This window comes from Galeopterus variegatus, unplaced genomic scaffold (assembly GCF_000696425.1).
Source record: "Galeopterus variegatus unplaced genomic scaffold, G_variegatus-3.0.2 Scaffold10958, whole genome shotgun sequence".
NCBI lineage: Eukaryota > Metazoa > Chordata > Mammalia > Dermoptera > Cynocephalidae > Galeopterus > Galeopterus variegatus.
In genome coordinates this window covers 1,414-15,480 of record NW_007737069.1, presented here as the reverse complement: position 1 = coordinate 15,480, position 14,067 = coordinate 1,414, and the positions used below count along the sequence as shown (strand labels likewise).

Below are 14,067 nucleotides of genomic sequence, written 5' to 3'. Positions count from 1 at the left end.
AAGGCTGTCAAAGTCCCTGGGAACTAAGTCATAACACAGGGCTGGAGGACTGATATGTACCTGGGGGAGACAGTGCAGGGATATTTCTGTCCTCACCAGCTGAAATCAAACTGCTCCTGGTGAATCATATGGACAGATATGGAGAAAAGAGCATTTGACAGACCAGCAGTGGTGTAGCAGGTACCTGGTCATGTGTTAGTTTTCTCAGGCAATGAAAACACAGGAGGTTCAGCAGCTGCAATTATGGTCACCCCTTGTATTCATCAGTATCCATCTATCATGTGCACAGGTCACATGATAGACTTGAATGTGGACTTGGAGGGAAACACCTCCCTTGCACAGTTTAAGTCCTTGATTGTGCCTGTGACCTCCCCAGGCCTTCCACAACTCTGATGCATCTCTAGATTCCCTGTTTTCTTTGGTAGAGGCAGCTCCAGTGGATTCCACTTGGCCTTGTTCACACAACAGGCCTCACTTCACAGGTCAGGGAACCAACGTAAAGATTATGCCTGGCTGCTAAGTGCGTTTATTCTAATCACGCTTTCTGCAATTGGGAAAATAAGCCCTGGATCTTGTGGAGACCCTTTGCCCCCACTGTGTGATGGGCCTGAGCTATGACTCCACTGACAGCCTCACCTTCACGAGTCCCTATTCTAACTGTAGGGCCACAGTAACCTTTTTGTTCTCCTGGAATTAGTGTCAGTTGACAGCCGGTTTCCAGGTGCCTCTGAGAGATTTGATTATTTTCTTTTCCCAGTATACAGTAACTGTGTTAAAAGACCACAGGTCTTTATTGAGAAGGCTGAGAGTAAGATCCACATATGCATCTCTGTCAGTGTCCCAGGGTACCTTCAAGTGTTTCTGGATTTGTAAACTCGTACAAGTCTGAAAATTAATTGAGGGGCCATGACTCTCTCTTTTCATAATTCCAATTAGATTTTTTTCACTCGAACTATGATATTTCTGCTTACACATATCAAAAAGAAAACAAAACAAAACCTTAGTTCAGTTTGTTAGGGTGTGATATCATAACACCGAGTCCCAGAGTTTGGACTGCTGCACTGGACAGCCACCAGGAAGGAAGGAAGGAAGGAAGGAAGGAAGGAAGGAAGGAAGGAAGGAAGGAAGGAAGGAAGGAAGGAAGGAAGGAATAATTTATCTGGTTTTGTCTGTTTAACTCCTAGAAACTCCACGGTGAACTGCCAGCACCACAGGTCTGCACACTTCAGAATAATCTGTTTCTTCAGCTCTGAGTTCCATGACAGCAACCATGTCCACCTTGTGTTTTGAAGTTTAGAGCTGCCTTTTGGCCCCTGTCACTGCGGAATCCAAAAACTCCCTTTAGATTTTGTTTTTCTAATTGAGTGGACTAACCAAACGTGGAAATAATTCAGCCTGTTTGAATAAACATCATGCACCAACAAGCCAGTCCCCTCTCTGTTCAAACCTACCCTGGCAGATATCATTTTTCATGCATAACATTTGAAATATGTGTCAACAATTATCCCAGAGCCTCCTAATGTGTGGAAACTTCCTGAATTGTAAGTATGAACATGTTCAAGACATTTCGACTTTTGAAATGCTTGAGCCAGTCATCTCTAGCTGAGAAGGGTTTTAACTGGCCCTGACCAAGGGAAGCATGGCCGTAAGTGTCTTTGTTTTTCAGCATCACATAGTATTGCTCATTACCCTATTCAATCCATCATAATAACATAAATCCAAAAAATGTACGTGTTTTAATTTCTCTTGTACATGTTTAAACAGGACTGATGTGAATGGAACAATTTTCCCAGTGGCCTTGAATGCAGGTCAGTTAATTCTCTATTATTTTTATGGATGTATCATATTATCATTTTATTAATATTAAATTCATTGGTAACACTGCCATAAGTCTTCCCAGAAAAAAATGCATACAACATACGCATTTTCTCTGTAAGCCTCATCATCGCCTTCTTGCTCTCAGGAACACTAGAGAGTTATTAAGCAATGTTCTCCTCGAGTGACAATGTCAGAAACAAAATCACCAACAAGAAAACATAAAAAAATGTGTGGACTAAATTGTTCATGAAAATGTCACTTGTATATGTGATGACAGCTGAAATAGTGAGTGTTGGTTGACATCAGCTGGGAACGTGGACACCGGATAACTCAAATTTTCTGTCAGGCGGTGCATCTACGGGGTTAACTGCAAACACACCACAGATTCTAATTCAGGAATGAAATGAAATTTACCAAGTAGGGGAATTTGCAAATATGGAATCTATGGATAATGTGGATGCACATTATAGTCAATGTTAGGACAGTCGTGCTTTACACATGTTGAACAGGGCATATTTTAACAATTTTCATCATATTTGTGCGATGTTATTTTAAACCTTGTAGGTATGATTTGTCTTTCCACTACTACAACAAATATGTTTGCACATGATATAAAATTTTCTGAGCCTTTTTTATCACATTTAGAGAATTTTATTAATTCATAATTTAATAAACACATTGAAAAAAATAGAGTGTTAGTCCTATTAGTTTAGCTCTATTTTATTTTTCCTTTGGATAAAAAATAATAAAACTAAGACACTAGGTATGTGTCCGTATATGTATGTGCATGTGTGTATATGACGATTTTATATCATGTGCAGATATTTTTCTGTATTCATTACTCATGAAAAAAGCAAAACCACACCTACATTGTTTAAAGTAATTCGCACATATATGATGAAAACTTAAATATATCCTGTTCAGGATGAATAGTACAAGAATACCTGACTTTGTGTATATATACAGAAGTATATGTGTGAGTATATACACAGTTATAGGAAATTAAGATGAACACAGTAATGAAAGATGACACAGTTGAGAATATTTTAAGGAGTTTGGGGTAAGGAAGAGGAAACCACAGATTCTAACTACAGATCATTCCCTGGGCTGCTCTGCACCTGCTCTTGTGACTGAACCTTGAACTTGGTGGGTCCTGACCGCCCCTGGTGGTCCTGTGCGTCCCTGCAGGGAGGTTTGTGTCTGGGCTCATGCTGACTTCCTCACACTGTGTCTCTCGCACAGTAATACACGGCCGTGTCCTCCATCTTCAGGCTGCTGATCTGTAGATACGCTGTGCTGACAGAGGTGTCCATGGAGAAGACAAATCGTCCTGTGAATCCCTCAGCGTATGTTGGCTTTCCAGTGTTTGTGTTAATCCAGCCCATCCACTGAAGGCCCTTCCCTGGTTCCTGTCGCACCCAGTTCATAGGATAGCTGGTAAAGGTGTATCCAGAAGCCTTGCAGGAGACTTTCACAGACTCTCCAGGCTTCTTCACCTCAGCCCCAGACTGCACCAGCTGGATCTGGGAGTGGACACCTGTGGGGAAGACACAGGGAAGATGGGGACCCTGCAGCGGACTCAGCAACCTCCTCAGCCCCAGATGCCAGGGGCTCCTTACCTGAGGCAGCTGCCAGCAGAAAGAGGAGCCTCCACCCCCACTCCATGCTGAGTGGAATTCCGACTCGTTGGTTCTGTGTGACCAATGGGACAGTGCCCGTGATGAATGCGTTGCGGGGGAACGTGAGCTTTCTACTCTGTAGGGCCCTGGTGATTTGCATATATGTCCTGCTCCTTGACACCCCCTGGTCCAGGTAAGGTATGAATAATCCGATGCCCTAGATGACCCCTGCGCCTGGATGGCTGAGCCACCCTGTCATGTTTGGTGCCTAGAGTCTGGCTTGCTAGTAGTGAGTGACCCTTCCCCAGTGGGTCTGAACCAGGGCAGTGCTAGGTAAGGATGAACCCACTCCTGGACACAACAAGTATCTCTTCTCCCTCCTGTGACCTCACATCGAAATGGGATAAAAGCTTCTAATAAAGGCCTAATTCAGAATGTTCCCAGGGTGTCACTTCTGTGTCTCTGACCAGGATCAGTGACTTCATCCTCGGCCATAACATACAAAGCCTCCCTCACTCTACATCCCTGACCTTTGGATTCACTTTTCCAAGACCACTGCCTCAGAGATGGGCCTTATTTCTGACACTATTAGGATGACATCTTCATTTTTCCAAAAGTTTTCCTATTTTTCTCATTTAATTGAGTAAAATTGAGGTGATGATTACATGTTAATAATGACAACGAATTGCTTTTTTTTAAAAAGAAAAATTATTCTCTCATATAATGTGAAAATAAATGAACAAGTGCAGTTTAATTATTCTGCATATGCATGTCCAGTTTTCCCAGCACCGTTTATTGAAGACTCAGTCTTTTCATCATTGAATGTTCTTCTCGACTTTGTCAGAGATCAATTGGCTGTAAGTCTGTGGCTTGACTCCCAGGTTCTCTATTCTGTTCCCTTGGTCTGAATGTCTGTTTTAATGCCAGTACTATGCTGTTTTGGTTACAATAGCTTTGTAGTACAATTTGAAGACAGGTACTGTTATGTCTTTGGCTTATTTATTGATTGACTGATTATTTGCTCATTAATGCTTTGGGTATTCGGGTCTTCTGTAGTTCCATATGAATGCATTTTTTTTCTTTTTAAATTTTACTCCTCAAAGTACATTGTAGTTGATTTGCATGCACCTTTTCCCATTCCTCTCCACGCCCTCCCCTCCCCCACCCTATCTGTTCATTTGACTTAAATAGTTCAAAGAATATTTGTGATTATTATGTCTTGTTCCCCTGCCCCCTTTAGTTGTTTGTGTGTTCATTTATTTATTTATTTTTAACTCCCCAAAATAAGTGAGAACATGTGGTATTTCTCTCTGTGCTTGACTTGTTTCACGTAATATTATTTTCTCTAAGTCCATCCATGTTGTTGTGAATGGTAGTATTTCATTCTTTTTTATAGCAGAGTAGTATTCCATTGTGTAGAAGTCCCACAGTTCCCTTATCCACTTATCAGATGATGGACGTTTGGGCTGGTTCCAGCTCTTGGCTATTGTGCATAGAGCTTCAATAAACATTGGAGTGCAGGTATCCCTTCGACTTGATGATTTCCACTCCTCTGGGCATATTCCCAGCAGTGGAATCACTGGGTCATATGGTACATAAATCCGTAATTATTTGAGAAAACTCCATAACATTTTCCATAAAGGCTGCACCATGTTGCAGCCCCACCAACAGTGAATGAGAAATCCTTTTTCTCTGCCACCTCTCCATCACTTACCATTCCTGGTCTTTTGTACGTTAGCCATCATAACCAGAGTGAGATGGTATCTTAAAGTGATCTTGATTTGCATTTACCGGGTGCTGATTGAGGTTGAGCATTTTTGTCATGTGGCTGTTGGCCATTCATATAACTTCCTTTGAGAAATGCCTATTCAGCTCTTTTCCCCATATTTTAATTGGTTTATTTGGGTTTTTTTTCAAAGTTGTTTGAGTTATTTGTATATTCCAGATATTAACCCTTTGTCAGATGTATATTTTGCAAATGTGTTCTCCCACTATGTTGATTGTCTTTTTACTCTGTTGATTGTTTCTTTTGCTGTGCAGAAGCTTTTTACTTTGATATAATCCCATTTGTTTATTTTTCCTATAGTTGCCTGTGCTTTTTGTGTCCTATTCATGAAGTCTATACCCACTCCTACTTCCTGGAGTGTTTCCCTATGTATTCTTTAAGGAGTTTTACTGTTTCAGGATGTATGTTTAATTCTTTAATCCATTTTCAGTTGATTTTGCTATATGGTGAAAGGTACAGGTCTCGTTTCATTCTCCTACACATGAGTATCCAATTTTCCCAGCACCACTTGAAAAGGCAGTCTCTCTCCCATATGTAGATTTGCTTTCTTTGTCAAAGTTCAGATGGCTGTAGGCATATGGATTGATTTCTGGGTTCCTTATTCAATTCCATTGATCCGTGTGTCTATTTTTATACCAGTACCATTCTGTTTTGGTTATAATAGTATTGTAGTATAATTTGAAGTCAGGTAGTGTTATGCCTCTGGCTTATTTACTTATTGATTTATGTTTTGCTCATAAATGCTTTGGGTATTTGTGTCTTTCGTAGTTCCATATGAATGTTAAGGGGTCTTTTGTTTGTTTGTTTGTTTGTTTGTTTGTTTTTCTAGATCTGAGAAGAATGTCATTCATATTTTTATGTGGATTGCATTGAATCTTTAGATTGATTTGAGTAGCTTGGACATTTTACAATGTTAATTCTTCCAATCTAAGAGTTAATTCTTCCAGTCCGAAAACATGATTATCACAACAAATGTAGAAAAAGTATTCAACAAAATTCAATATCCTATCTAGTTCCATGAGGTGTAAAGCTTGTTGTGTTGTTACTTGAGGTGCTTCCCATTTTTAACTGTAGATATCTACCACTACAACTGTAATGTTTAAAACTTTTTGTTGCATTTTATTAGTTTTGGTATGTTGTTTTTCATTAGCATTTGTCTCAAGTGTCAATATATTTCTTGAATTCCCTTTGGTTTCTTCTCTGACCTATCGGTTCAGGAGTATGCTGTTTAATAAACCAGTATTTGAGATTTTTCCAATTTTCTTCATGTCATTAATTTCAAATATCACACCATTATGTTCAGAAGAGATACCTGAAATGATTGAAATGTTTTAAAATTTGTTAAGACTTGTACTGTGACCCGACATGTGGTCCACCCTCAAGAAATTTTCATGTAGTGTATAGTGTGATTTGAATTGGTTGTTTCTTATTTTCTTTCTGGGTATTCTATTTATTGTTAAAATTAAAATATTGAAGTGTCATAATATTGTTTTCTGATTGATTGACTTTTCAGATCTGTTGGTATATGTTTCACATATTCATGTGATCTGAAGTTGAGTGCATGTGAAGTAACTGTTGCTCTATTCTCTTGATGAATTCAGACATTTATCATCATATAAAAACCTTCTGTGTGTCCTGTGATAGTTGTGACTTGAAGTTCATTTTGTGTGATATAAGTGTATCAAGTTCTGCTCTTTTTGTTTATCATTTTCTTGGAAAACTTTTTTCTACCCCTTCACTTTCAGGCTATGAGTGTCTTAAAAATAAGTTAAGTCTCTTCTAGACAGGATAGAGTTAAATTTAGTCATTTATATCCATTCAGCTTCTGTATGTCTTTTGTTTGGAGAATTTCATACATTTATACTTAATTACTTGATCTAATGTAAGAGTTTAATCTTGTCATTTGAGCATGTTGATGTCAAGGTTTTGTAATTCCTTTGTATCTTTCTTCCCCTGTGCTGTCTTCCCATTTGATGTGATTTTTGTTCTTATTGTTTGCTTTGTTAGAAATATACTTTGATTTCTCTCTCTTTTTCTTTTGTGTTTCATCTACCTGTTTTGTTCTTTGTGGTTACAATGAGATTTATATAAAGCATCATTTAGTTATCGCAGTCTTTATTGTGGTGATAACAAGTTAACTTTGAACATATTCAAGAACTAAATAATTTAACTTCTCTGCCTCCTACATTTTATTATTGTAAATATTTAACATTTAAATCTGTACATATTGTGTGCTTTCATCAACATATTGTTGTTTACAGTTAGTTTTAATACTTTTATCTTCTAACTTTAATCTAGAGTTAAAAGTTCTTTATGTGCCATCATTAATTAAAGTGCTAGAGTATTCTGAATTTGATCATATTGTTAGCATTACAGTGAGTTTTATAGTTTTGTATGTCTTTATGTTGTTAGTTAGCATCCTTTTGTTTCAACTTAAGTATCTCCCTGTAACATTCCTTGTACAGCAGGTCTAGTGGTGATGACTTCCTCAGCTTTTGACCATCTAGGAAAGTCTTTCTCTCTCTCTCATTTCTCATGGATACCTGTGCTGGTGACAGCATTCTTAATTGAGAGTTTTATTTTCTTTTTTTTTTTCGTTAAATTTTTATTTTGTCAATAAACAATGTATATGATTATTATGGCCCATCACAGACACCTCCCTCCCTCCTCCCTCTCTCCCCTCCCCCCAAGAATGTCCTTTCCGTTTGCTCGTAACAACTTCAAAAAAATAAAAAGTATAGTTGTTATATCTTCTCCCCCACCCCGGTTTTTTTTGTGTGTGTATGTGGGTGAATTAATTTGTTTATTTTTTAGCTCCCACCAATGAGTGAGAACATGTGGAATTTCTTTTTCTCTGCCTGACTCGTTTCACTCAATATTATTCTCTCAAGGTCCATCCATGTTGTTGCAAATGGCAGTATTTCATTAGTTTGTATAGCTGAGTAGTATTCCATTGTGTAGATATACCACATTTTCCATATCCACTCATCCGATGATGGACATTTGGGCTGATTCCAACTCTTGGCTATTGTAAAGAGTGCTGCAATGAACATTGGGGAACAGGTATACCTTCGACTTGATGATTTCCATTCCTTTGGATATATTCCCAGCAGTAGGATAGCTGGGTCCCGCAGCCACGCCAGCATTTATCTTTCGGTGTCTTTTGGATTTTTGCCATCCTAACTGGGGTGAGATGGTATCTCAGTGTGGTTTTGATTTGCATTTCCTGGATGCTGAGTGATGTTGAGCATTTTTTCATATGACTGTTGGCCATTTGCATATCTTCTTTAGAGAAATGCTTACTTAGTTCTTTTGCCCATTTTTTGATTGGGTTGCTTGTTTTTTTCTTGTAAAGTTGTTTGAGTTCTTTATATATTCTGGATATTAGTCCTTTGTCGGATGTGTATTTTGCAAATATTTTCTCCCACTCTGTTGGTTGTCTTTTAGCTCTGTTAATTGTTTCTTTTGCTGTGCAGAAGCTTTTTAGTTTGTTATAGTCCCATTTGTTTATTTTTCCTTTGGTTGCCCGTGCTTTTGGGGACATATTCATGAAGTCTGTGCCCAGCCCTATTTGCTGAAGGGTTTCTCCTATGTTTTCTTTAATAAGTTTTATTGTTTCGGGGTGTATATTTAAATCCTTGATCCATTTTGAGTTGATTTTAGTATATGGTGAGAGGTATGGGTCTAGTTTCAATCTCCTGCATATGGATATCCAGTTATCCCAGCACCCTTTGCTGAAGAGGGAGTCCTGACCCCAGTGAATAGGCTTGGTGCCTTTGTCGAAGATCAAATGGCAGTAAGTGCGTGGGTTGATTTCTGGGTGTTCTGTTCTATTCCATTGATCAGTGTCTCTGTTTTTGTACCAGTACCATGCTGTTTTGGTTATTGTGGCTTTGTAGTATAGTTTAAAGTCAGGTAGAGTAATACCTCCAGCTTTATTTTTTTTTGCTCAGCGTTGCTTTGGCTATTCTTGGTCTTTTGTTATTCCAGATAAATGACTGTATAGTTCTTTCCATTTCTGAGAGATATGTCATTGGAATTTTGATGGGGATTGCATTGAATTTGTATATTACTTTGGGTAGTATAGTCATTTTCACTATATTGATTCTTCCAATCCAGGAGCATGGGATGTCTTTCCATCTTTTTGTATCCTCTCTAATTTCTCTCAGGAGTGGTTTATAGTTCTCGTTATAGAGATTTTTCACATCCTTAGTTAGTTCAATTCCTAGGTATTTTATTTTTTTGGTGGCTATTGTGAATGGGCAGGCTTTCTTGATTTCTCTTTCTGCTTGTTCACTATTGGTGAATAGAAATGCTACTGATTTTTGTGTGTTGATTTTGTATCCTGCTACTGTGCTGAGTTTTATTTTCTTTCAGCATTTGGAATATATATTTATTTTTTCGTTAAATTTTTATTTTGTCAATATACAATGTATATGATTATTATTATGGAATATATTATCCCATTCTCTCCTTTCCAACATTTTCTGATGAGAAAGCCACAGATAGTCTTATGGAAGGAACCCTATTGGCATTGTTCTTTTACACTTTTTCCTTCAGTTTTCTGTTCTTTCTTCTGATTAGGTAATTACAGAAGACTTGTTTCTGAGCTCACTGAATTTTTCTTCTGTTTGAGGAAATCAGTTGTTAATGTTTCCCTTGGAAATACTCATTTCAGTTGTTGTGTTTCTCTTCAAAATTTGCAATTATTCTTATTATGTTTTCTATCTCTTCATTAAACTTCTGATTTTGTTGACTTTTTGTTTTCCTGATACTGTTTCATTATCCACCTGTCATTCTCTTGTGCTCACAGAACTTGTTTAATGATTATTTTGAATTCATGTTAGGCATTTTGTAGATCTGCACTTCTTTGTGTCAGGACTGGTTGTTAATATTGCTACTTTGGTAGCATCACGTTTATTTGATGGCTCATGGATCTTGTGGATTTGGAAAGTTGACTGCACAAGTGCAAGAAGTGGGCACCTCCATCAGTCTTCACAGAACATTTTTAGCATTGATATCCTTTCACCTGAAAGCCCATCTACATATTCTGGGCAGGTTGGTTGGTGGGTCCACAAGTGAACTTGTTGCTGGAGTCCTCAGGCAGGAGACAGCCTGGCACAGAGTTTGGTCTTACCCTGTATCTATAGACCTGGGTCATGAGTCCTGGCATGAAGCTTGGATCTGCAGGAGGCTTTCAGGTTTTGGGGTTACAGAAGCCAGCCTTCCAGGTACAGTGGGCCTGGAGCTTGGGATTATGGTGTTGCCCTGTTACTGGGTTTCCCTTGGATAGTCCTGTTTTTGGGTATGTGGTGAACATGGGTGCTCACTTCAGATGTCTTTTGTTCCATGGAGGGTTTCTCTCTCCACTATGTGCTCTATGAATGTTGAGGAGGTGGGATATGTCTGATGTAGAACTGTCCTTTCTAATGTCTTCATTATGCCTTTTTTTCCCCCTGCACTCTGTCAAGGTGATGTAACCTTTCAGATCTATTCCTTAGCACCTCTGAACATATTTTTACTTGTGGATGTTTTTTCAAATGGACATTTCAGGGAGGAAATGAGCACTGATGACTTCTATTTCTCCATCTTGCTGAATTCCTCAAATTGCTTTGATAACTTCAATCAAAATTACTAAAACTTGGAAGTATTCATGATTCCATGAGCAACTGTAGTGGGAAAAAACACCGAGGAACATCCATACAGTGGAGTATAATGGATAAATCGAAATGATCTATTAAGCCATGAACACTAGATTAATCTTCAGTGCATTATGCTACAGGCATAATTGAATATTTGTCTCCTCCAAGTCTCCTGTACGAATTTGATCTTCAGTGTGGTGGTGATGGGAGGTGTTTAGATCATGGGTGAGGATGAATGCCCTCCATGGAGAGTGACTGAGCTCACCAGGAGTGCATGAATATGCTTAGGAGCAGGTTGTTAAAAAGGGTGTAGCTTCCTCAGTTTCTCTGTCCTGCTTCCTCACACCATGTGATCTGTACACACTGGCTCTTCTTTCATTTGCTGCCATGAGAGGAAACAGACTGCAGCCGTCATCAGATGCAGCTGCCCCAGAATCAGGAGCCAAAGAAACCTCTTTTCTTTAAGAATTAGCCAGACACAGCAACACAAAAATAAACTAATACACAAAAAACTCAGTGTGAAAATCAGTGGATTTTTAACAGAGTATAAAAATCCAATTGCATAACATCCTGAGAAGTTAAGACATAAAGACAGTTAAAAGATAATTAGTTTCTGGGGATTTCTAGGACTGTGAAACTCTTTGTGGGATACAGCAATGGGGGACATATGCGTTTACTGAATGCCATGTAATTTTACAGTCCAGAGAGCAAGCTTATTTTATGGAAACTAGAAATAGTGTTTCAGGAGGTTGAGGATCCCAGGAAAGAATGGAGATGATCTGAATGTGTGAAACAACCTCTGTGGAGAAGGGTGCAGATGGTTGTCCTCAGGAGTGCCCTTTGGAAGTGAGTGGTGTCTGGGACAGTAAAGGCAAATGTAACTGTGTACAGAAGTGCTTTCCAGTTGATACGCAGTCATCACTGATAGTGATGTCCACGTACGCTGTAATTTAACTCTTACATTTATTGAGGGCAGGTGGTGGAATCTAGGTTTACTGTGCTGGAGTGAGGACTCATAGATCAGCAAGGGGACAGGGCTGGAGAGATCCATGTGGCCAAGGACTGGAGTTGGAGTCCTCAGCATCAGCCCACCCTTAGCTTCGTGTAGGTAGGGATGGTCACTTCTATAAATACTCACACGCACGTGCATGTACACTGTTCTGTAGACACACCTGCTGCCTAGTTCTGTGAACGGAGATGCCAAGAAGCAAAAGCACCATCGCTGTTTGCACACATCGTGGTGAGATCTGGATGTCGACCTTCCTCTCCATTAAGAGGATCCGTGGCTCTTGAAGCAATGCTGAATGTACTGCTGGGAAGGAAATACATGAAGTGAGTTTGAAGCATCATCTTGTGCGGGTGGTCATGCTCGATCTGCTTCACCCAGAAAAGCCATCCCACAAAAATGGGGGCATCCCAGAGGGGACAGGAGTCATTGAAAGAGCACACGATGACCAACAATGGAAAAATGTGCACAAAAACATGGGTGAAGAAGCACCAGATTTTTACCCAGATTGACATAATATGCAGGAATCCATTCTGAAAAATAGGAACAAAACTTAAATATAAAAACTGCGTTAAATCAGTAATATCCTGAAACACCTCGGAGGTCCTCTGCCCACAAGCAGGAGGAAGAAAACTTCCCCCTTTTAGGCATGGGCTGCACATGGTGACTTTATTAGAAAGACTACGTTATGGAAAGGGTGGGAGTGACATCACAGCCCTGACACCTGACAAACGCTATCTAGGCAGGTGAGCAAGGCCAACCTCCGTAGTGATGTCACATTGATAGTACGTTACGATGTGACAGGGATGTTGCTCAAGCCTATGGTTCCTCTTAGACACTTAACTTCAGTCCATTCATGAGACTAGCATCAGGCGGATCCCAACTGAGGGACAGTCTACAAACTGTGTCAGCAGCACTCTTGACAGCTGGTTATGTCATCTACGGAAGGGTGTCTGAGAAACTGTCAGGACAGAAAGAAACCTAAGACACATCCAGTCTAAGTGTAGTGTGGAATCCTACACGGGCTCCACATGGAAGCAGACAAGGGACATGAGGTGAACAGAAAGGAACCAGAATGAGGTACGGATGTTAGTTGATAACATGTGTCAGTGCTGGTTCATTAATAGTAAGAAATGTACCATGGCAATGTGAGTCATTCATAACAGGCAAACCTGGGTCCAGGGTATGTGGGGACTCTTTGTACTTTTTTCTTAATAATACAGTAAGTCACCAACTGTTTTAAAATATATATCTAAAAATAGAAGAAAAGGTTTGGGATCTGAATCTTTGTTTATTCCTTGATTTTTGTTCAGTTTTTAAGAAATACAGGCTTTAAATAACTGCAATCTCACTGGCGACTGAAATAAAGGAGAAGCAGGCACAGGAGAACGGTACATCCCCGGGGAAATAGGCTGCAGGGGAGGAAGCTGCAGGCCTGACAGGAAGCCCCTCGCCCCCAGCCCCCTTCTCTGCACCTGCTCCTGGGGCTGCTCCCTGAGGTCAGTGGTCCTGAGCACCTCCTGGTGTTCTGTGAGCCCTGCAGGAGATTCGTGTCTGGGCTCACGCTGACTTCCCCGTCACTGTGTCTCTTGCACAGAAGTACACGGCTGTGTCGTCGGCGGTCACGGAGTTCAGCTGCAGGGAGAACTGGTTGTTGGGTGTGTTGGCGGTGATGGAGATGCGGCCCTGGAAAGCTGGGTTGTAGTACGTTCCCCCTGTCCAGTACCCCATCCACTCCAGCGCTTTCCCAGGACGCTGGGGGATCCAATGCCACCAGTCACTGCTGGTGACAGAGCCCCCAGAGACGGTGCAGGTGAGGGACAGGGTCTGCGAGGGCTTCACCAGTCCTGGGCCTGACTCCCTCAATGTCAGTTCAGACAAGACACCTGGGGACAAAGAGAGTCATGATCAGACGTTTGTTACATCGGACACTCAGACCCCCATAAGCAGCTGCAGGCCCCAGAGACCCTCACCAAGGGGTGCTGCGATCAGGCATAGAAGGAACCCCAGCGTCTTCATGGTGCCTGCAGGGTGAAGACCACCACACTGCCCCAGCCTCTGGAGGATTTTTCTTCTGTCCGTGCCAAGGATCATTTGCATGTGTGTCCGGGGGTATGAGAGGCTGAGGTGGGGTGGTGTCCCGACCCGCAGGATATTCAACACAGACCCTGGAGGGGGGAGTGGGAATTGGATGGG

General features: G+C 40.5%; 2 gene segments (V, D, J or C); both read right to left on the bottom strand.

Moving 5' to 3' along the window:
• Window positions 1-3,038: 3,038 nt before the first annotated feature.
• Window positions 3,039-3,483, bottom strand: LOC103610335. The segment is given in 2 exon segments: window positions 3,039-3,355; window positions 3,438-3,483. Coding segments are annotated over 2 exon segments (363 nt in total).
• A 9,948-nt stretch (window positions 3,484-13,431) lies between these two features.
• Window positions 13,432-13,890, bottom strand: LOC103610336. The segment is given in 2 exon segments: window positions 13,432-13,757; window positions 13,845-13,890. Coding segments are annotated over 2 exon segments (372 nt in total).
• Between the last annotated feature and the right edge of the window lie 177 nt (window positions 13,891-14,067).